Source organism: Ursus arctos, unplaced genomic scaffold (genome assembly GCF_023065955.2).
Source record: "Ursus arctos isolate Adak ecotype North America unplaced genomic scaffold, UrsArc2.0 scaffold_4, whole genome shotgun sequence".
NCBI classification, from domain to species: Eukaryota; Metazoa; Chordata; class Mammalia; order Carnivora; family Ursidae; genus Ursus; species Ursus arctos.
In genome coordinates, this window is record NW_026623056.1 from 49,507,790 (window position 1) to 49,530,636 (window position 22,847).

At 45.6% G+C, this 22,847-nt stretch overlaps 1 protein-coding gene across 2 annotated transcripts; it reads right to left on the reverse strand.

Moving 5' to 3' along the window:
- Window positions 1-847: 847 nt before the first annotated feature.
- On the reverse strand, window positions 848-18,186 carry NIT2 (nitrilase family member 2). Of its 2 annotated transcripts, XM_044381546.3 has the most exons (11): window positions 18,074-18,186; window positions 14,331-14,449; window positions 12,635-12,755; window positions 11,333-11,421; window positions 7,785-7,878; window positions 7,213-7,287; window positions 6,040-6,118; window positions 4,512-4,610; window positions 2,900-2,955; window positions 2,462-2,554; window positions 848-2,350 (listed from the first exon to the last, which is right to left on the reverse strand). In XM_044381546.3, the coding sequence occupies exons 1-10, from the start codon at window positions 18,099-18,101 to the stop codon at window positions 2,463-2,465; spliced, it is 852 nt and encodes a 283-aa protein (XP_044237481.2). In that variant the 5' UTR covers window positions 18,102-18,186; the 3' UTR covers window positions 848-2,350; window position 2,462. The 2 variants fall into 2 exon arrangements, with proteins under 2 accessions (XP_044237481.2, XP_048071226.1); XM_048215269.2 differs by having other exon boundaries at window positions 848-2,554; window positions 18,074-18,184.
- Between the last annotated feature and the right edge of the window lie 4,661 nt (window positions 18,187-22,847).

A 22,847-nucleotide genomic window follows, 5' to 3' on the forward strand; every position in this document is an offset into this window, starting at 1 on the left:
AGAGACAGCATCGGTGGGAGGGGCAGAGGGAGAGAATCTCAAGCAGACTCCATGCTGAGTGCAGAGTCTGACATGGGGCTCGACCCCAGGACCCTGAGATCATGACCTGAGCCAAACCCTAGAGTTGGACCCTCAACCAACTGTGCCACCAGGTGCCCTGAAAAGCATCTTGACTCTTACCTCACACCATATATAGAAAATTGACCATTCAAAATGGATCCAGGACCTCAATATAAGAGCTAAAACTTCCAAAAGAACACACAGGATAGTTAGTGACATCAGGTTTGGCAATTTCTTAAACACAACATAAAAAAGACAAACTTTTTAAAAGAAGATAAAGCAATTAACTGGCTTTCATGGTAATTAAAAACCACTGCTTTAAACAATATTTTTTAAAAAATGAAGACTTTTTTTTTTCTCAGACTTGGAAAATTTATCTGCAACACATAGTATCTGACAGAGGATTTTTATCGTGAGTACAGAAAGAACTCTTACTAATCAATAAGAGGATAAATAACCCAACAAAAATATGGGGAAAAGACATGAAGAGACATTTCACCAAAAGGGTTACTCAGCAAAGCCATGAAAAGTTGCTCAGCGTTAGTCATTAGGGGAATACAAAGTAAAAACCACAAAGAAATAACCTTACACACACATCAAAATGGCTAAACTTAAACAGTCGTCATACCAAGTACTGGTGAGGCTGTGGGGCAGCTGGGACACTGACAGACCGATGGCGATGAAGTAAAATGGCACAGTCACTTTGGAGAACAGTTTGGCAGTGAAATACACGTGGGACCCCTCCATGCCACTCCTAGATATTTACTCAAGAAAAAGGAACAACTTGTACAAAACGTTTTTAGCAGCTTTATTTCTAATCGCCAAAAACTGGAAACTCAAATGTCTATCGAATTATGGTTTATCCATACAGTGGACTGCCACTCAGCAATAAAAAGAAATGAGTGATACACACAGGGATGGGTCTCCCAATAATCATGATGAGTGGAAGAACACAAAAAAGTAGACACATGGTATGATTCCACTTTTAGGTAATCACAGAAAATTCAAACTCATCTACAGTGACAAAGCTGTTCAGCGACTGCCTGGGGATGAGAAGAGTAGACAGAGGGGACTGATTATACAAGAGCTCAAGAGAACCGCGGGCGGTGGGGGGAAGGGGGGAGGGAGGGCTGCTCCTTATCTTGATTAGGGTGGTTTCATGGATGTATACATGAGCCAAATTTTACCAAATTGTACTCTTGATTTTAAAATGTCGTTTACCTTTTTCATTCTTATATTTCCCTGAGCATACATGCTGGTTTCCAAAGATTAAATGACACATGACGTCATCGCTCTTATAGCTAACAGAATGTGTGTGCATGCCTTGTTTTGTTTTAAAATGTTTTACTTTCCAGGGTGGTAAATATATACGTAAACAGTGCTGTGCTAGAGCAGGACTGCACCAGCTCAAAGTGCCAATTGTGTTTTTATTTCCAACTCTGTGTTCAGAGGTGTCATACTGACTGTTTGAACCTTAGCCACGGTGAAAGTATTTGCACCATGGAAACTGGCAAATGCTACTGCGAAACCAGGGCTTTCTGGAGGACAGCTGGTTATTAAACGTTTACCAGCCCAACATAGAACATGCATAAAAATAAAGTTCATTGGAATTCTTAATTTTTAATTGTGCAAAGGGATTCTGAAAACCACTAGGCTAAAAATTTGCCTTTATCAAGCTAGAAAATGTTACTAGGCAGAAAAACAAAAAGATTTTCAGACATTCACCCCCATCAAGAAAATCTTTTGCCGAGACTCCTCTTTAGTTGCCTTGACTAAATGCCACCACCGCCATTCTCCCACGGGACTCACTGCTGACACAGCCTCTCCCCTAAGATCAGGAGGGTCTGGGCTTGACCCCTTAGCTCCTTCTTGAATCTGAAGACTCCCCAGGCTGCTAGGAAAGACTGGGGCTGCCATCTCCTCTAGCAAACACCAGCGGTCCATCACCTTACTTCCCACAGCTACCACAGACGAAAACTCTAACATCCTGCTCGAAAAAGTGCAGCATCGGACCAAGTTGTCTACATAATGGATTCCAACTCCAGCAATGAGATAAGAGGCGTGTAGTGACACAAATCTGTACCAGGTGAATCACCCTGGATACCAAGGTCTGATACCTTCACCAACTACTATGAGGCAACTTAGCAAGGAAGGTACCTAGTCTTCCCCTCTTCCTCCTGCTCTCAATGCCAGCCTGAGTCCTTCTTAACTATTTAATAAGGTGTGAAAAATACCACCTGCTGCTTGATGCTCCATCGTCTCATTAGAGAGTTCCCAGGAAGGGAAAAAGCTGAATTGGAAAAAAAAAAAAAAAAAAAGATCTCTTTAAAGAATTCAGCAGGGAGTAGATTACGTTGCAGAAACATATCAGGCTGTTTCATGACATGTTAGAAACATAAACCTTAGGGCTTTTTCTCCACCACTGCATAGAGATCTGATCGCTTCTGGCTAAAAATGGGGATTTGCTGGCGTATTTCAGCCAACTTCTTCAGGTCTGCAAAAACAGGAAAGTGTACCATTAATAAGATGTAACTCCTCGCTAACCAATGAGAATTTCTTCCCAAACAGGATAAAAACCACCAGAATCTCAGCAAGTAACTCGGTAATATCAGCCTTGTCCAGAGGCGCAGGTGGCCTGGCACTGCCCCTGGGGTCATTTCAAACCAAACCAAGAAAACTCAAGCTGAGCTATAGCCCCCAGGGTTTGCCCAAAGAACCAAGGATAAATGAGAAGGGGGCCCAAGGGAGCCCCTCCAGGTGACAGCAGCTTCAGAGCTACGGAATCACCTCAGACCGATGGGGACACCACGGACCTAAACTGTGCCACGGCAAATCTTACCTATGTCTGAACACACGACTGTCTCTTCGGTGCCAGCTGTGGCAAGGACCTCCCCCCTGAAAGAGATTCAGGAGGGAGTGAGTGCGTTGCTCATGCTTGCGGGCATCAAGATCCCTGTTCTCTTCCCACCTCACAGGCCCCAGGGGAAGGAACCAGGGGATTAAAGACAAGGAGGGAGGGGCATGAATTCCTGCTCTACCATTTAAGCAGCCGTGTGGCCTTGTATCAAGTCACTCCTTCCTAAATCTGGGGAAAGGCTGACCTGGAAAACCTTCCAGTCCTGAGTGTCTTGGCCCAAAGCAGAACTTCAAAGACATCTAGCGAAATGAAATTTCTCCAAAGCACAAAATAATCTGACTTGACAAACAATCTGACATAGTAACTGGTTCCATTTCCCAGATGGCCAAAAACACATTTCTGGCACGGATGAGCTATAAACATCATCATTAATGCCATTTAACTGAATTCTTTTTTATTCTTTTCTATTTCCTCCCCATCTGCCCTGGTATTCAAAAATCTCTCTCTGGGGTAATCCCAGGCACCCATCCTGATGTCAATATAAGCCAGAAGGCCCCCCAAATCCACAGAATTTTGAAAAGGAAAAATAAAGATAAATCTCGTACAACTATTTCGTGTCAGAGCAGTGATCAGGAACAAAGTTCCTCGGGAGAACCAGCAGGGGAGCAGAGCTGCCCAAGAGTCCAGGAAGCCTAGCACTAATATCTGGACAGCGGAACTTGCACTAAGGTGGAGAAAATCTTCAAGCCAAGTCAATCCTTCCAGGCTGCGGGTGCCTCCCGAGTCCTAATGTGCAGGAGGCTCCCTGGGCATAACTTCCACAGCCTTCCCCTATCACACACTTTAATCTGTGGGGCCTATAAAATCAGAAGAGAGAACTGCAGGGACCCCACAGTGGTACAGAACCCTTCTCAGCCTTGTTACTGGTATATTTACCCTGAAGTTATAGAAATACACATCAGTGTGTCTATAAACTGAGCTTAATACAGGCAGTCTCTGTGAGTTCACATGGGGACCACGTGTGTGAAAGTGCTATGAAAACCACACAACTACAGACCTTAGGTGCGTACAGTAACAAATGACAGCGTGTGTAGCTGGACAGACTTTCGTGCTGGCTTCACTGGGACGATGCTTTTCACTCTCTCAGAGATCAAGGTCGGAGTTTCCCTTAATTGAACTCATCCTCCCCCATCCTCTATTCACTAGGCGGGGAGCGAAATCTTCACCCTGTAACTAATCCCTGCTCTAGAACCAGTCACCCAGCCTCAATTTTAACCAAAAACCAAGAGTCTGGGAGCCCTTTTTACTAAAATCATCACTGCTGCCTTGTTTCCCCCATGTGATCCAAGTCTGACAAAGGCCACTCAGAAACCCGGAAGAGAACTAAGGCCAAACACTCCATCAGGACAGCAGGACCGTTCCTTTCTCACACGGTTTTCAAGCAGAAGCGTCTCTCGCGGACGAGGCGCAGACCTGGCAGGCATGTGAGAATATGGGGGCTGGGGGCAGGGCTGGTCAGGAATCCGCAAACCCACCCACCATGTGCCCTCTCTCTCAAGCTCCTGGTGAGCCTGTCCTCACTCAGCCCACTCACCAAGGATTCACAATAGTGCTGTGTCCCCAGGCAACGTACGAGGCCTGATCGTTCCGGGCGGGAGACGCTGTGGCCACATACACCTGATTATCAACAGCCCTGTTGTCAACAGACAAAAAAGAGATAATTCATACGTTACAGATTGGCAACATTTTTCTATTCCAAACGTACAGATCCTTCGTTCGAAAACTGGCACAGGATAGGCTGGCCCAGAAGTGGAAGGAAATACCCAAAGCCATGAAACCCTCTCTTCGAAAACTATGTTAATGCATAAACCAGTTCTCAACTGGGGGTGATTCTGCCCGGTGGGGACATCCGCCAACCTCCGAAGACACTGACTTTGACTCGGACTTTCGTGATGGGGGCTGCTGTCGGGCCCTAGTAGCCGGAGGCCAGGGCTGCTGCCGAACACCCTACAGTGTGCAGGACGCACCGGCAACAAAGAATGCTCGAGTCCGAAGTTCAGTGCCGGCGCAGCGGAGACCCTCGCCTGAGCCAACCTGTTCACCTAAAAAAGAGCAAGTCAAGGCGGCCAGAGGGAAGGGCCTGGCCTTGCTCGGGCCGCACGCCTTGCGGGGCCGCATGGCACTTCCATGCCCCCGGAGGCCGAAGTCCCATCAGCCCAAATTAGGTAAGAACTTCAGGTGGCAGCCTAGGTGCATCAAGCCACCTCACCTGGGAGCTCTCCGGGCTCAATCCGCAGATCACGCCGGGCCACTCCAATGCCTCCCAAGCTTTTCCGGCGTTCTACAAAACTGCATGAATTAATATACATGGTATCGGACATCCCTACCCCACCTTCCACCGAGCAAGCAGCCGGACACCTCTGCTGCCTCCTCCAGTAAAAATCACCAGTAACTTCAGAAGTGAGACTAGCGGCTACATCTGGGCCAACAAGGAGAGGGTCGCTGGGAGGAATAAGAGAGAGCATTCTAGAGATCTGGAAGTGTTCCATGTTGACCTTGGTCGCAGGTGAACACACGTGTAAAAATTCACTGACCTACAGATTTAAAATCAGTTTACTTTTCTATCAGTATACTATACCTCAATGAACAGAATGACGAAAACCAGCATTTCTGACCCATATTTCATGGTTTTCAGCACACTTTACACAAACACACATGGTCACACTCCTCCTCCCTTCCACATTACACCCACCTCCGCTATCTGCCCTTCACTGCTCACTCCCCAACCTTAGGGGACTCAGGACACGGCTACTGTCACATGCCAAAGACACTACGCAACACCTTGGACTTCAGATTAGAAAAACAAGAGCTTATGACAAGTGTTTAGGCAGAGTATTCCAGGACTAGCAAAATGGCGTAAAGGATGGGGTGGGAGAAGCACCCCAATCTGAACGGCACAGTCAACGGGGTGATTCATCTTTCCCGACTGCATTTGAATGTCAAGGCACACTGGGTCAGGGGCAGCATTCTGAATCAGGAAGGTCGGTACTGCCACCAAACTGGAAATCTTCGCACAAAGCTACACTGAGACACTTGAAGGTTCGACTGAGGCTCTTTCTTACCGGCCTCGTTGAAGCAACTCCCAGTGGGCTGGTCCAGTGGTCATGTTAAAAGCTCCAGGATATACCAACAGCTGGCAGCCTTGGGAGAGAAAGGCCAGAGAAGAGTGGATGCAGGTTAACACCCCACCGCACTAGCTCCCCATTTTGTCCCTTACCCAGCGGGGACCAAGCATAAAAAGATGTCAGCCAAGCCGGACAGTGTCAGGAATATTAAGCTATGGCTCTGAATTCCTTCAGAGACACGCACATGCTACAGACATACAGAAACAGTGATACTGATGACCAAAAGCATGGTATGTGGCTTCACTTAAAAAAAAAAAAAAAATCATTCAAGTTTCTCTCAGCACCAAATGGTCAGCTCCGCACCGCCAAGGACACTTTGTAATGCTTTTCAAATGAAATGGGGGGCAGAGTAGGTGTTCTAACGCTTATTGAGAGAATTCAATAGGGTCTGCCAACCCAGAGCCCCCGCACCTCCACCATTTTTGCTGAGCAGGCCGTCAAAATGTTCACACCCACTCCACTTTGTTAGGTCAGAGTCAAGTCCGGATCAGAGTAGCTTGGACAGTCTAGAAGGGATGCTCACATTTGCTGAGTACCATACGAGGAGCTAAGTTCTCCCCCCTTAATCTCCACACCATGCCTATGGAAAAACTGAGATCCACACTACTCTAAAAATTAAATAATTTACTCAAAGTATCACATCAGTTAAGGAGGAGAGCTTGAACCAGAACCCAGATCTTCTGACTTGGCTCAGTGTTCTTCCAGGGCAGTAGGACACTTCTTCTCTGGACCAAAAGGTCCAGACGACATTTCTACTGTACCCAACATTGAGGACAACTGAGTGTGAAATCCACGACAGACACCAGAGACCACATCTTCATTTCTAGTGGGCTCCAAGGGAGCCTTTCCAAACACGGGGACAAGAAAGGCTCAGAGACTAGAGCCGATTTAGGGGTATGCTTCCTGCCTTAGCTGCATGGGGTGTTGAAATACAACCTCGGAAAAACCATACTGTCCACAGGCAGCAAAAGTCTTAAGCAACCAGATGGGGGTGGAGAGATTAAGACCTCTTCTCCAGTTCTTCTGCCTAAGGGCTCCCTCGACCCACAAAGACCAAGGCAGAATCAAGTCTCTAAGCACCTATGCCACACAGCCGTGGTGCTGTCTCACCTCTCTGTGCGTAGATCTGCGCGAGCTCTGCAAAGCGCATGTCGTAGCAAATGCCCAGGCCCACTCTGCAGTACGCTGTTTTTCAAACAGAAAATGCACAAATGAAAAGTTAACCTCTTGCAACGTGGTGTGGCAGAGAAAAGCCTCCAAGATCACAAAACACTGATGGCAATACATTACCCCAGGGCCATGGACGGAGAAAATGTATAAACTTAATCCTGCTTGGACTTTACCTCATAAAGACATCATTTATCGCAGATTAGAAATGAGAAATTCATTCTAACTGAATGCTTATTATCTCTGGGGGAGGTGTTCAATCACAGCCTAAGAGGTAAACTCCGGAGGCAAACATACTACTAGCATGCTGTGACCAAATGGTAGAGCAAAACCCTTCGTTCTCTATTCAGCCCGCCCTTTCTAGATCTCTGACCATTCTCTGCCCGTCTCACTTCTGGTCTTGCAGTCAGGATATATAAAGAAGTGGGGGAGGGACATAAGAAGAAAAAAAGGAAGGAATACCTGATTCTCTTCTCCTGATACTACTAAAACAGGTGAACGGGTCTGGTACTTACGAGTATCAAATGTGGAGAAACTATCGCCAGGACTCAGTATTTTAGATTCTTGAAATGTGATTTTCCCAGGCACATCGATGTCAAACAAATGGAGCTGCACCACAAGTAATGAGTTTGGTTACCTCTTCTCCAGCAGGGTTCATGGCAGTCATAACAAAGATCTTTCCATGGCCAGAAACGGGATGCTCTGTGATCAACTACACAAACAGCAACCCCGCCTGCCCACAACCCACCCCACACACTGACATCTTATCAAAATGAGTTCTAAGGAGCAGAACGGAAAAATCATGCTGGAGGGTTTATGACACTTCTTTCCTAGGTGGTGTGCAAGCTGATGTCTAGCTTTCTTTTGGGAAGCAATTAACATGTTATTCTTTTACTCAATATAAATGCTAAATGAAGTCTTCACAGAATCATCATCAGCCTGACAATCTGGCACGAGAGGTGGAAAGTGGGAGAGCAATTAAAAATAGGTAAAATTTTCCAAACTAAATACAGCAGTATATAAAGAGTAACACATCACTTTGAAATTGGATTTATTCAAGGAAACCAATGTTTAACAATTGGAAATCAATCAACGTAATTTACCATGCTAACAAAATAAAGGAGAAAAGTCATATGATCATCTTAAGAGGTGCACGGTAAGCATTTGGTAAACTTCTACATTCATTCTTATTTTTTTCCATTTTTTTTTTTTTTTAAGATTTTATTTATTTATTTGAGAGAGAGAGACAGCCAGCGAGAGAGGGAACACAAGCAGTGGGAGAGAAAGAAGCAGGCTCCCAGCGGAAGAGCCTGACGTGGGGCTCGATCCCAGGACCCTGGGATCATGCCCTGAGCCAAAGGCAGACGCTTAACGACTGAGCCACACAGGCGCCCCAGTTCATTCTTATTTTAAAAACAAAACAAAAAAACTCTTCAAGAAAGGAAACTCCCTTAACCTGATAGAGTATCTGTGGGGAGGTAGGGGTAAAAAGGGAAGGAACGTCATACTTAATGGTGGAATATTAACAGCCTTTTCATACTGAGATCAGGAACAAGACAAGGACACTGGGTGAGTTTCCTGTTTATACCTTTTAGTTGGAAGCAAGGTCCCAATTGTTGCTAGGAGTGGTGGTGAAAATCACCTATAATCATATTGGCCCAAGGAACCAGAGGACAGAGTTTCACAGCAGCTGGAAAGTGAGGGAGAAATCCTGAAAAGGAGAAAGCCAAAGAGGAAGAGCCCTAAATTCTACATATAAAAATCTGTCCAAGTCTCTGGCTAAGTACTGAATTAAAGATGTGTAGAGCAGACTCCAAGCAGCCCAGCTAAAGCTAAACAACTTAGAACAGAGCAGCTGGTGTTGCTACCTGCCTCCCAAAGGAAAAAGAGTAGGGTGTTTGCGTATGACCAAGTTAACTACTTATTAAAACAAAAAAGTACAATATTTTTCAGAGTAATAGATGCCAGAATCTCAACAACATATAATCCAATATGCAATCCAAAATTACTAGACAAAGAAAACAAGAAAATGTTACCCAACTTTAAAGAAAAGGCAATCAATGAAGCAGACTCCAGCAAAACCCAGATGTGATAATTACCAAAAAGTGGCTATTGATGGAGCGCCTGGGTGGCACAGCGGTTAAGCGTCTGCCTTCAGCTCAGGGCATGATCCCAGCGTTATGGGATCGAGCCCCGCATCAGGCTCCTCCGCTATGAGCCTGCTTCTTCCTCTCCCACTCCCCCTGCTTGTGTTCCCTCTCTCACTGGCTGTCTCTATCTGTGTTAAATAAATAAATAAAATCTTTAAAAAAAAAAAAAAAGCGGCTATTGAAACTCTTAATGAATGGACATATAGGAAATATCAGTAGAAAAATAAAAGTTTACATGAAATTTTAAAAGATTTCACTGGATTGGCATACAGGAAACTGGGGTTTACAGAAGAAAGATGCTGTGAACTTGAAAACAGATCAATGGAAAGTGTCCACACTGAAGAAGATTGAAGGAGAGAGAGAGAAAAGCTGGGAAAAACAAAAAACCAGAGTCTTGGTGACCTAGTTTGGTGGAACAGTATCAAAACTGAAGTCCAATAAGAAGAGAATGGAACGGAAAAGTATTTACCAAAGTAATGCCCCAATATAACGAAAGAGCGAAATTTACAGATTAAAGAAGCATGAAGCAAGACAAATACAAAGAAAACTGTGTCCAGGCAGGCACACCACCATCAAAACACTAAGACCTAAAGATTATGAAAAAAATTTTGAAGGCAGACAGAGAAAAACATGAATTACATACAGGAGAACAATACGAATCACCACTGACTTCTTATCAGAAAAATTTTTAAACAGAGCTAGAAGATACCTGAAAAACATCACTCAGATTGCTAGGAGACAAGAGAAAACTGTCAACGCAGAATTCTATTCCACCAAAAGTATCTTTCAAGAATGAAGACAAAACAAAGATATATTCATAAACAAAAACTAAGAGAATTCCTATCTGGCACATCCTCACTACAAAAATTCTAAAGAAGGTCTTTTTGTTTGAAGGCAAAGACACCAGATAGAACTATACTCTTTAGAAAGAAAAATACCAAAAAGGTAAACATTCCAGTAAACAAAAATGTTTTTATATTTCTTTAAAATACACACAATTACTTAAAAACTTAGTGCTTTGTGGGATTTACAACCTATATAATGCAACATGTACGTCAACAGAGAAAATGGGGTGGGGAAGGAAATGACCTATACAACTGGGAAGCTCTTAAATTTCATATGAAACAGTATAATATTAATTCTAAGGAGACCGAAAAGATAGGGTGCATGTTGTAATCCCGAGGGCAACAACTTAAGAAAAAGCAAAGAGGTGCAACTAAAAGCCAATAGATAAATTAAAATGGAATTCTAAAAAATACTCAACTAAGCCAAAAGAATGCAAGGAAGGAAAAAAAAAAAAGTCAACCCGATATCTACTGCCTAAGTCCAACCACATCAATAATTAAATATAAGTGGAGTAAGCACTGCAGCTAAAAAGGCAGAGACCGTCAGAACGAAGACGTTCACGAGACCCAACTGCACGCTACAGGAGAATCGTTTTAAAAATAAAGACACATACAGGTTGAAAATAGGAACTAGAAAAAGGTGTATCATACGACACTAAGTATAAGAAGCCTAGAGTGGCCACAGCAATATCAGAGATTAAATAAACTTTAAGACAAAGAGTATTATGAGGAAAAAAAAGGATTTCATAATGCCAAAAGGACCAATTTCTCAGGAATATTTTCAATCCTCAATGTGTACGCATTTACTACAGCAAAGATGTCAACTCTCCCCAAAGTGATCTCTCTGTATTCAATGCAATTTTAATCAAAATTCCTGTAGGTTTTTCCTTTGCTGAAATTGACAGGCTAAGTCTAAAATTTATATCAAAATGTTAACAGCCAATATTCGACAAGTTGACTGTACCAGTTAGTCTAATGCCCCGTGTGTGTACAATATGATGGAAGGGACTAGGGGGTTTTACAGCAAATTCTCAAGAGGTAATGAGACTTGCCACACACCATGCTTACCTTTCTGTACTTTACCAGTAAAGTTCCGTCAGGCCCAAACACGGTACAGGTGTTATATAATTTCCCAGCATCTTCTTCAGGAATGGAGCCTTTCATTGAGAGGGGAAACACACAAAGAAAATATTCTGAAAAAAGCATTCTTTTATGATCACTGGACAAACACGTGATAAACTGTCACTTGGGTCCAACAATAAAGTATACTGTCTTCTAAGGGTTATTAATCGTTTTCTTGTCTTCTTGAGGATGATCTTTCAGAGATAAACTCCAGAGTATAGATGAAATATAATCAAGTCAGATGCCAAAGACAGGTTTCAAAAATAACCAAACTGTTTCTGAATTCTTTGATCTGGAGCTGCACTTAATCTGTAACGTGGGGGGTCACTGTTGCTCAGCTCAAAGTCGGGAAGCCCTGCAACATAACTGTATCCAGAACGGCCTCAGGAAGGGAATGGAAGCCAGTCCTGCCGTCACGGAATGTAGTTCCTGCAATTCTCTCTTTCCTTGCTTTGTCTTTTCTTCACCTCTCATGCATTTCTAATTCTTAATATAACAGAATAATTTTGCTATATTTATTAAACAGTTTTACAGTATTTTTTCTTTAAGCAAATAGAACATTTTAAAATGTATTTCAAAACCACATTTCAAAACCACATAAAGTTACCTCGATGTATATGGCCTCTTTGTGAAAAAACAAATTTCTTAACGTTGTATTAGTATAATGAAAGACACTCCCATACAGTTTTCCTTTCCACATTTCTACTTGCCCCTGTATTCCCGCTGCTTCTCCAGCGAAAATCATCATTATCAGTTCGGTGTGTCCTTACACAATATTTACTATGTGCTACATATATAAAGACAAACGAAAATACACAACCTCTTGTGTGAGGGACTAATCTGAACGGGAGTACCTGTTCATGTCATGCTGAACTTGCTTCTTCCAAGTAAGAGTGTGTCCTGAACATTTTTCCACATTATTACATAAGATCCACTTTGTTCTTTTTTCTTTTTGGCTTAAACACTTATTTATTTATTTGAGAGAGAGAGAGAGAGAGAGACAGAGAGAGAGCAAGCAAGCAGAGAGGGAGAAGCGGACTTCCCACGGTAGCAGAGAGCCTGATGCGGGGCTCAATCCCAGGACCCCGAGATCATGACTTAAGCAGAAGGAGCCACCCAGGTGCCCCCACCTCATTCTTTTCAATCCCTAATTTACATGGCTTGTATTCCACGGTTTAAATGTAACAACAGAAATTATTCAGATGTTTTTAATGTTTAGGCCATTATACCTTGGGGGTAGGAAGTTACCTCCAATGAGATATATGCCGCACTCCTTTGCTACTTCAGAAAGCTTCTCTGTGGATTCACCAGGAATTTTCTCAGCATACTCAGGAAAATATTTTGTGCCATATGGAGAATTAAAACATTCCTAGAATAATGTTGGCAGAGAAAAGGGGGGGTAGACACGAAAATATCCAACTGATTTTAAAGTTCTGCTTTAAGAAGGCATAGCTGCCTCTCATAAGCTCTGCTCTCGAAGGGGTAAAACACAGCTGATGAGAAAAACAACAGAATCCCAGAGCTAAAGAGCCTGCAGCCATAAGAAGAACACCTGGGCTGGCTCCGGTGGCGCTAGGGGCCACGAGTCCCGTGTGCTCTCCCAGATCCTCATCTACCCAGATTTGCCTCTTCCTCACTGTCTGCAGGAGAACTACAAGCTCCCAACCTTGGGCACCCAGGCCCCGCTACAACTCGGCTTCATCATAGGACCTTGGGTGTTAGAAATTTGGGTGTCAGGCTCAAAATTATTAACTATGGAAACCAATAAAGCCCGTACTTGAGAAAAATACAGAAGCTTCAAAAGCCACAAATGTTTCCTCATCTGTAAAATGAGCTGTTTCTAAGGTCCCTTCCAGCACTATCATTCTGATCCTGCCCAATCTCTCATTCCCCAGAATATGTCTGTCTTCCGCAGCTGTGATAGTAGAAAAGCAAAAACTAGATTTTGACTCGAATTCATTTATTTGTATCCACTGAGATTGTGCACCGGGCCCTGTGCTAGGAAACTCAAACCCGAGCACAGCCAGCTTGTACAAGCCACACGTTAGAGAGGGCACAGGCAGAATCTACGTGCTTTCACTCTGGCCCCTGGCAACGGAAATCAACAGGAGACCACGTCAGGGTACAGATACAGGTGAGCCCCATAACTGTGCTGTAAGGAAGGCTGGATTCACATTAAGACCTCGAGTTCCTCTGTTAAAGATTCCTACTCACTGGCCACATCTGTGATGGACTGGAGCCTGGAAAATTCTCTAGTCAATGGAAGCAGGGTTTACAAAGGGCTACCTCCGCCCGAGAGTGGGAGAGGGAGAGCGAAGGAAGGGGCGGTTGGAAGTAGTTCTGCTGCAGATCCCAGCGGTCCTTGGCCACAGATGCAGTACTCGCTGGTCCCAACATGTGCGAGCCCCTTGTCTGGGGCTCACCCTACATCTGCTGACAAACAAATGGGGTGCAATCTTTACCTGGCTCCGTTCTAAAAGCCATCACCTAGGAAACACACACAGAGTCCCACCAGCTTGCTACAGCCTGCCACATTTGGGAAGGTACCGCAGGCTTCCTCAAGGTCTCTAACAAGTTCCAATTTCCTAACGATGCCGGAGGCTTAGCATTAAAATCAGTCACTGTGTGACTGTGTCCCGTAAAGACTTCATTACACAAGGAAAGAAGGTAAGTATCCAAGGCACTGACCTTTAAGTAGGTCTCACAACCTACCAGGATTCTGAGCAGAGTAAACGCTGCTAACGTTAAAGACCTGTAACCATGTTGGCACATCGTATCACAAAGACCACTGCTAGGGCCACCTTCCAGACACACGTGGAACGATCCTGGGGCCCCACAGACCTGCTGGACCCCTGGACGCAGGAGGACCCCCCGCGCGAGCAGGCAGTACTCCATTCGGTCAGAGTTCCCGGACGGAGGTGGCCACCTCCGCCTCCATACTCACCGGCAGAGAAACGATTTTCGCTCCTCGTGTTGCTGCCTCCCGGACCAGGCTGCAGGCTCGAGCGAGGTTATCTGATTTGATGGAAGAAACCTGAAGCTGGATGAGGGCCAAGCGGAAAGCTGAGGATGAAGAGAAAACCGTCAGATCTGACTGCTGACGCAGAGCAATTCTCAACCACAGGGCAAGTCCGACCCCCAGGGACATGCGACAACAGAGACATTTTTGATGGTCACAACTGTTGGGGTGCTACTAGCATCTAGTGGGCGGAAGTCAGGGACGATGCTCAACGTGCTACAGGCCGCAGACAGTCCACCGTAAAGATACCCAACGTGATGTGACTGAGGCTGAGACACCCTGGCACAGAGGACCGGCCGTGCCCCCGCCGGCTCGAGCGTCTCAAGGCAGGCAGGCAGGCCAGCTTCTTATGTGCTAATGAGAACACGGCTTGAAGGAAGGAGATGGAGTCTGAACATGGAATTATCCCTTACTCTTTGATCTTGGGACTCAACCTACCCCTGATCCGGGTATTGAGCACATCTCAGTGCAGGTGAAATCGCTCAGAAATCACCCACTCCCCGTGAAGTGGGGCAGCGGGGCCACGGGAGGGGGAGATGCCTGCCTCTGCTTCCCCACCACCAGCTGGGACCTGGTGTCACGGGCCAGCTGATGGGGGTTGGGGGGGGAGGTCTGGCAGCCAATGAGCTGCACCTGTGCTTAGTCACGGGCCAGAGCCCCCGGGTGCCTGCGAGCTTTTGCACTCACCCCATGAATATTCCTGTGCCCCAAAGAGCACAACAGTAAGCAGCAAATAAAAAGCACCAGGAGAGCTTGAGAGAGAGACTGTGGAAGGAAAAGCTAGCAGTGCTTTTTCTTGCTACCTGAGTAAGGGGCTCCACATTTCCATCAGAGACTGAGTCCCACAGATCATGTGGCCAAGAAGAAATGCTGTCAGCCAAGGAGGTCAGGGGCTCCTCCAGGCTTCTTCCCTGCTTGAGGTAACAGCTACACCCTACATGTGCTTTTCCTATATTCTTTAGAGTTCTCTTGTAGCTCTTCGAGTCATCACCTACCGGTTAATCATTCTTTATATACAATTTTCCCTGTTCCAGTGACTGGTGTGGTTTCTGTGTCCTGTCTGCACGCTAACTGATGCGCAGTTTTCGCTCAGGGTGTGAGGAAGGGCACATTAAGGGATCCAAAGCACGTGGTAACCCATGGAGCTCGGCAAAACTTCAGGAATTATCAGTAATGGCCTCCCCTGGCTTCCCTACCCCACCTGTGCTCTGGAAATCTGAAAAGCTCTAGAACCTGAAAACCAATAGAGACTTCTCCCCTGAGGGTCTCCTACAATGGTGCAAATGTCCCCAGAAGAAGCAACACCGACAGACCCTTACCTGTGAAGGCCTTTTTGGCTAAGTGGTAACCCTAAAAGTAGGAAAACTCAGACGTTCCATTCCTTGGTTTGTCCTAAATACAGTGAGAAGAGCTCAGTTTAACCCTGAATGCAGTTTCTTGAGTTGTTTCAGAATCTGAGTGAAGGGGCACCTGGGTGGCACAGCAGTTAAGCGTCTGCCTTCGGCTCAGGGCGTGATCCCGGCGTTGTGGGATCAAGCCCCACATCAGGCTCCTCTGCTATGAGCCTGCTTCTTCCTCTCCCACTCCCCCTGCTTGTGTTCTCTCTCTCGCTGGCTGTCTCTATCTCTGTCGAATAAATAAATAAAATCTTTAAAAAAAAAAAAGAATCTGAGTGAAAATGATGGAAACTAAAACAGGAAAAACCAAAGCTGGGATTACTCTGGAGCAAACAGATCCCTTTAGGTATCTTTAAATATACCTTTAGACCATCCCACAGACCCACTGGAAGTTACCGCTGTAACTCTGTCAGAAGCTGGGCTTCACCTCTGAGGGATTAAAAGCTGAAATTCACCGCGGCTCTGCTGACGGTTTCCCCTCCCCCTCATCCTACCAGAGAGGCAGCTGTCCTGATCCAGGCTTGGGACTGGCTGACATTCTGCAAGCCACCCCCTCCACAGAGGGGCTGAGGCAAGGAAAGTTTCTTGATGCTGAAAACAATACTAGTCACTTCATCTCCTCAGCTGGAAAATGAAAATACAATGACTTTGAAGGTCCCTGGCCGTTCTAATATTTACCATAATCTAATAATGAAATACTGACCAAAGGATAAAAAAATATCGTAAGTAAAGGGACCAACATGGGAAAAAGCATAAGTAATGTGCCAGGCCCTCTAGGCACCCGAGCATCTGTGAGTGTCCTTAACACTATTTGGCAGATGAGGAAACGGAATTGCAGGGGGGACGCTGCACAGAATCAGTGAACAAAGTCAGTGGCACAATCCAAGCCAAAATCTGGAACTGCAAAGCAGGATGGGAACTTCATCTGTTTTTGGGTGGGCTGGGGGGAGGTCATGTAACTTGAAAACACTCTGCAAAGAAATCAGACACCACCCTCAACCCCATCAGGAATCACAGCTCTCAAGTCCACCAGCCTCTGTCATGCACTGTGTCTTCAAAGGTAGTGGTCACACCCAGAGGGAGGGGTGTACAAGGACTTCCATACCCCGATCCTGAACATTGATTCAGCTACCAACTTGCACTGAGCTCTGGAAGGTTAAGATGAAAAACAGCACTTCCACAAACCTTACCATCTCCTGGGAGCCTCACAAGACTCAGCAAGGGCAGTTTATGTCCATTCTACAGGTCAAGAAACTGAGGTTCAGAGAGATTAAATGACTTGTTGACATGGGCTGAGGCAAAACTGTAACAATCCAGGTCTCCGGACTATGAGTCCAGAGCACTCCAAAGCCTTCTGTAAAAGAACCTGGCAGAGGCCTGGGGGCAGAGAGAGCTAGAAACGTGCCCCTGGGGACAATCCAGGGTAGGGATGTGTAACATATAATACCTAACTTGAAAGCTCAATGTCCAGATGCAGAAACAGTTTGTCCAGTTTTCTTGTTCAGAAGATTGCAATCTCCACTGGGTGGGGGGTGGGGTGCAACATGGGGCAAGTTAACCAGTCCCCTTATCACACAGACCAAATGAAAGAAAACAGATGCTTCATTTTCACATGACAGGGTTCCAACCACAAATAATTAGGGTTGATGCCTTTGCAAAACCCAAGTCCAAAAATCAATCTGCCGTGAAGAGAGTGAAAGCGACCCCACTGGATAGTCGCGCTTTCTAACGCAAAACCTAAGAGCCTCCAAGAATCTCACCAGGCAGTGGCTGCCACACTCGGAGAGGTAACATAATCACTGAAGGCTTTACTGAAAGTGCAGTCTTCGAGTTGGGGCAGGGGAAAGGGGGTGCGGAACTTGGATTTTAAGTGAGCACCCGTAAACCCGCCTCTTCCCGCGCAGGTGAACTTGCAGGGGGCGGCCCCCGAACGCACCGAGAAGCACGGGACGCAGGAGCCCAGCGAGGAGCAAGGTGTGGGCCCTCCTGGCCGGGAGGCCCCGCGCTCCCGCGGCCGCGTCGGCCCTCCCGGAAGCCGGAAATCCCCGGGAGTGCGCCGGGCCGCGCTCCACCGCCGCACCCTGCCCACCTCCGCCGCCAAGCCGCCCGAGCCCCCAGCCCCCAGCCCCGCGAACGCCGGGCCGGGGAAGACCTGGGGCGCGGCGAGGACACGAAGCGGAGGCGACGCGCTGAGCCGGGGAGACCCGCCGCCGGTTCCGCAACCTAAGCCTCCCTCCCGTATGGCGGAGCTCGGGCCACTGCGCTACTTACTGGCCATTGCTCTCCCAGGTAGCACCATCGGCGGCGCGGCCCGAGCGGAGGTCTCTAGATCGAGAAGGGCGACTCGGCACGGGGCGGGGCAGAGCCGCGGCAGAGCCGCGCGCAGGAGGGGGCGGTGCCCTAGGCTCCGCCTACACCCCGCCTCCCGGCTCCGCCCAGAGAGTGTCTGCTTTCCCGCAAACCTCAAACACCTGTTAGTCCTCTGCTGTTTGCACTAGGAATAACAACACAATCCAGAAAAAGGAATGCCTTAAAAGGCAAAGGGACCAAGGGGGGCGACCTAAATTGGGGTGGTAGTTAACAATCAGCCTCTCCGATTCTCAGCAAAAGGACTGAACCTCTTGCTGGTTAGATCACCCCTGGCCGGGATTAATACCATATATGCTGATCGCCTTCTGCTCCTTGAACAAGTCTCTGTGACGGGGATAGACTTACCTAGGTTCCTTTAGTCACTCAAGACTTACCAGTGGGCTCTGACCACAAGGCTGCTGCGTCATGGGGGAGAGGAGAAAAGAAACAGTTCAAACACAGTATCCTCAAATGTTCAGTACTCTAGAAGAGGGGAAGATAGGTTCTTGTCTCACGGAGTCGGGGAATAAATCTAGTCGACAAACGAGAGTGAGTACAGCGATGCAGGGATACAGGAAAAAAGCTTTTAGGGGTGAGAGTGGTCCCAACAGGGCTGCCAAGGAGGGCCTCCACTGACAGCCTTATTTAGAACTGACCAGGGAGCTTGTGGCCTTATCATTCTTGCGACATCTTGGCTTGAGTAAGGACTGGTGGTATCTTTAATGGCTTACTTCTTTTTTAGGGTCTGGTTATTCTTTGTTGGTCACAGGTGACTATCATAAAAAAGAACTCCCACCACACGCCTAGGGCAGAGTGGTCTGGTTTGTTCCCTTATCTCTGGTTTCCTTATACTTCAGCATTTTTTGGATTTCTGTGAACCTGATAACCCCTACCTATCTCTCCCTGCATAGGCCCACCGGTCCCTTACTCATGATTACTGAAATACACTAATATTGTTAGGACTTTTGCATTTATACTTACTAGGATTGCTTTTTGATATTTTTTAGATTTTATTATTTGAGAGAGTGAGCGCTGGGGGAGAGGGGGGAAAGCACAGGGAGAGGGAGAAGCAGACTCCTTGCTGAGCAGGATTCCTGAGATCACGACCTGAACCAAAGGCAGACACTTAATCAAGCCACCCACTCGCCCCAGATTGCTTTTTGATTTTTGTGTTTCGTGTGTTTGTGCTTTTTGTAATGTTTGGGGATCAAAAATCATAAAACGAATAAAAGCTTAGCCTCTTCTCTTCTTGCTACCTTTTCAATGCTCGAGTAGTTTATTGAAGTGGATCCTAGTTTTTAAAAGGATAATCTAAAAACACTTTTGGAATTGAGACATTTAAGTATGAACTGGGTATTTGATGCTTTAATGAATTTTGTGATTGTGCCAATGTCTTTACTCTGAGAAGATGCATGCTGAAGTATTTAGGGGTAAAGTGTCAGAATGTCTGACTTGAAAATGGTAGGCAAAAAGGAAATATGTGCTTATAGAACAAAAGTGGCCAATTTATTAAATCTAAGAGGAGAATATATAGCTGTTCATGGTACTATTTTAAGACTCTCTAAAGGTTTTAAACTATTAAACTTCAAATTATAAAGCATTCATAATAAAAAGTTGGGGAGAAATACATAGCAATTATGGTTTTTTTGAAGGTTTAACAGATTAGCTGGACCTGGCTTTGTAGCAGGAAGATAATAACCTTTTAATTTCTGCTATGCTTATTAGCCTATTAAGGTTCCTAAGTCAGTACTGGCCACTTATAATCTGCCAAAAAAAGTCACCCAGTTCATTTAGATTTGCAAGTTCATTGGCATAAAGTTGTATCTAACAGCGGTACCACACATGGCTGGACATGTTATTGGAACATCCAGGTGGAGATGCCCACTGGGCAGCTGGTCATAAGCCTCCAACTTAGATGTTCAGGTTGGAGACTGATTTAGGAATCATCAGCAATTTAAACTAGGACAAAGTTCTGAGTATGGATGAGAACTCGCGAGTGGACTGTGAAAGCCACAGGTATAAGAAGGGCCTGTGAAACCCAGTAAGGAGCCACCTGAGAGGTAGGAGAACCAGGAGAGGGACGTCAAAACCAAGAGTCTGTGGGCGCTGTGTTCCCTACATTGCTTGCAGGGAAGCTAGTGACTACGGTTCTAGAGAAGGGAACAGTAAGGAATAGGAAAACTGTCTTTGAGCTTTCCTTTAGGAATTTCTGGGCATAAGGGCAAAGCTAGTCGCTGGGTTCCAGTTCTGGCTCTGCCACGGATACGATGCTAAGGCAAATCACCTCCTTCTCAGGACCTTCTCATCATCTGTTGCACAAAAGGATGGAGGGGCAAAAGGAGAGGCTGGAGGACTGAGTTTCTGCAGTCCTTCCTGTCACCTCTTCACTCCCCGTGAACCACAGCAGCTCTGCCTTCTTGCGGCCATGTTCCCTTTCATCTAACATGTGAAAAGTAGCCAAAGAATCCAAGCACTACGCTAAATGGATCTCTGAAGCCCGGCTCACAATCTGGTATTGCCGATCAAGTCTCACAGCTTCAATGACCATGTCTAGGCCGGTACTGGTCAGCTTTCTATTTTTACTCCAGAGGAGCTTTGCCAGCATCCCCAGCTGCCTGTAATCATCTCTATTTACATGTCTTGACATCCGTTTTAAACTCAACCATCCAAAACTAATTTTATCATCTCTAGAAGAGCTTCTCCCAGCTTTGTTCTTACAGACAGGCACCGCACCCCCGTCTGTGCTGCTTCCCAATTCTCCTAGCTCCCCATGCCCTCTCCTCAAAAATCCAAATCAGTTCATATCTTTCTTTCGTCGTACACTACTGGGGAAGGAGTGGGCCCTTCTGATTCTCCTAAAATACCCCTTGATTGCTGCCTTCTTTTCTGTCCCTGTGACCACCATTCATGGCTAGGCTTTCCCCATTTGGGGAAGACTACTTTAGGCAACTTAACTGATCTCCTTTCCCGCAGCATCTTATCCTCCAATCACTCTTCATAGTATTAGGGAAGTTAGTCTGGGGGGACATAAAGTTCAATTTTTGGGGGTGAGGTCAATATACAAATAACTAATAGCAGTCAGAGACAAAGGGCTAAAAATCAGAATTCAAATCATCACCACCATAATAAGAACAGGAACTCTAAGAGCAGATGAGATCTTAGGAGAATGTATGATACTACAAAACGAAAGATCCAATTTGGGAATTATCACACTGGATTTAGAGCTTTGCACAAGTGTCCATCAAGTGATGAATGGATAGGGGTGCCTGGGTGGCTCAGTCAGTTAAGTGTCTGCCTTCACCTCAGGTCATGATCTCAGGTCCTGGGATGGAGTCCCGCATCAGGCTCCCTGCTCAGCGGGGAGTCTGCCTCTCCCTCTCCCTCTGCCCCTCCCCCGGCTCATACTCTCTCTCTCAAATAAATAAAACCCTTTTTAAAGTGATGAATGGATAAATAAAATGTGATATATCCATACAATGGAATATTCTTGAGACATAAAAAGGAATAAAATTCTGATACATACTACAACACAGATGAAGCTTGAAAATATTATGCTAAGTGAAAGCAGCCAGACACAAAAGACACTTACTGTATGATTCCTTTTATCATGAAATGTCCAGAATAGGCAAATCCATAGAGATAGAAAGGAAATTAGCGGCTGCCAAAGGCTAGAGGGAGAAAGGGGAAAGGGGCTAATGTGTATGGATTTTTTTTTTAAGATTTTATTTGAGAGAGAGCGAGCGCATTAAAGAGCACAAGGGGGGAGGGCAGGGAAGAGGGGCAGAGCGAGAGGGAGAAGCAGACTCCCCCCCCAACCCCGACCCCACTGAGCAGGGGGCCAACGGAGGCTGGATCCCAGGACTCTGGGATCATGACCTGAGCCAAAGGCAGACACTTAACCACTTAAATGACTGAGCCACCCAGGCACCCTGGGTATGGGTCTTTTTTGAGCAATGAATGTTCTGAAATAGTTGTGATGGTTGCACAAGTCTGTGAATATACTAAAAACTACTTTGTTGACCTTCGAAAAGGTGAACCTTATGGTATGAGGATTATAGTTCAATAAAATTTTAAATTCAAAATGTTAAGGGTAAAGTTGAAACATTACTGTCAATTTAAATAGAAGTGCCAAACTATGGCTGGTTAGTTTAGTATGTTATAATATCATGCTAAGGAGTTAAAGGTCCTGTGTGAAACATACTGGCAGCAAAAATGGTTGAGGATGTATCAGTACAAATTTTATCATCCCTACTAGAAAACCTGCTTCATTAATGGTTGGCTATTAGCATCAAATCTATGTAAGAGAACTGATTTTCTACCTTAATAAGCAATAAGGATTCTCAGGGAGCAGGCAGGGAAGAGGGAATACCTTCCCTTTTCACTCACTTTATTTCTTTCAGCCTTCGTTTTCTAATCTTGGAAATACAGAAAATATTAACCACCTCATAATGTTGCAAACTCTGCAATCCTTGAGAGTCCATAAGAGGTGGATATCCCAGAGTGAATTCTAGCTCTGTACTTAGTGGGCCCATTAAGGAAAGATGACCTACATAAGTGCCTAATACAATCAGTGACATGTATTTTCATTTAATATTTATGACTAGTAACTGTGGTGTTATTGCAGATGAGAAAACTAAAGTTCAGGGAAGTTAAGCAGGTCAAGGTAGAAATTTATTACACGTGGGATTTAATGTCA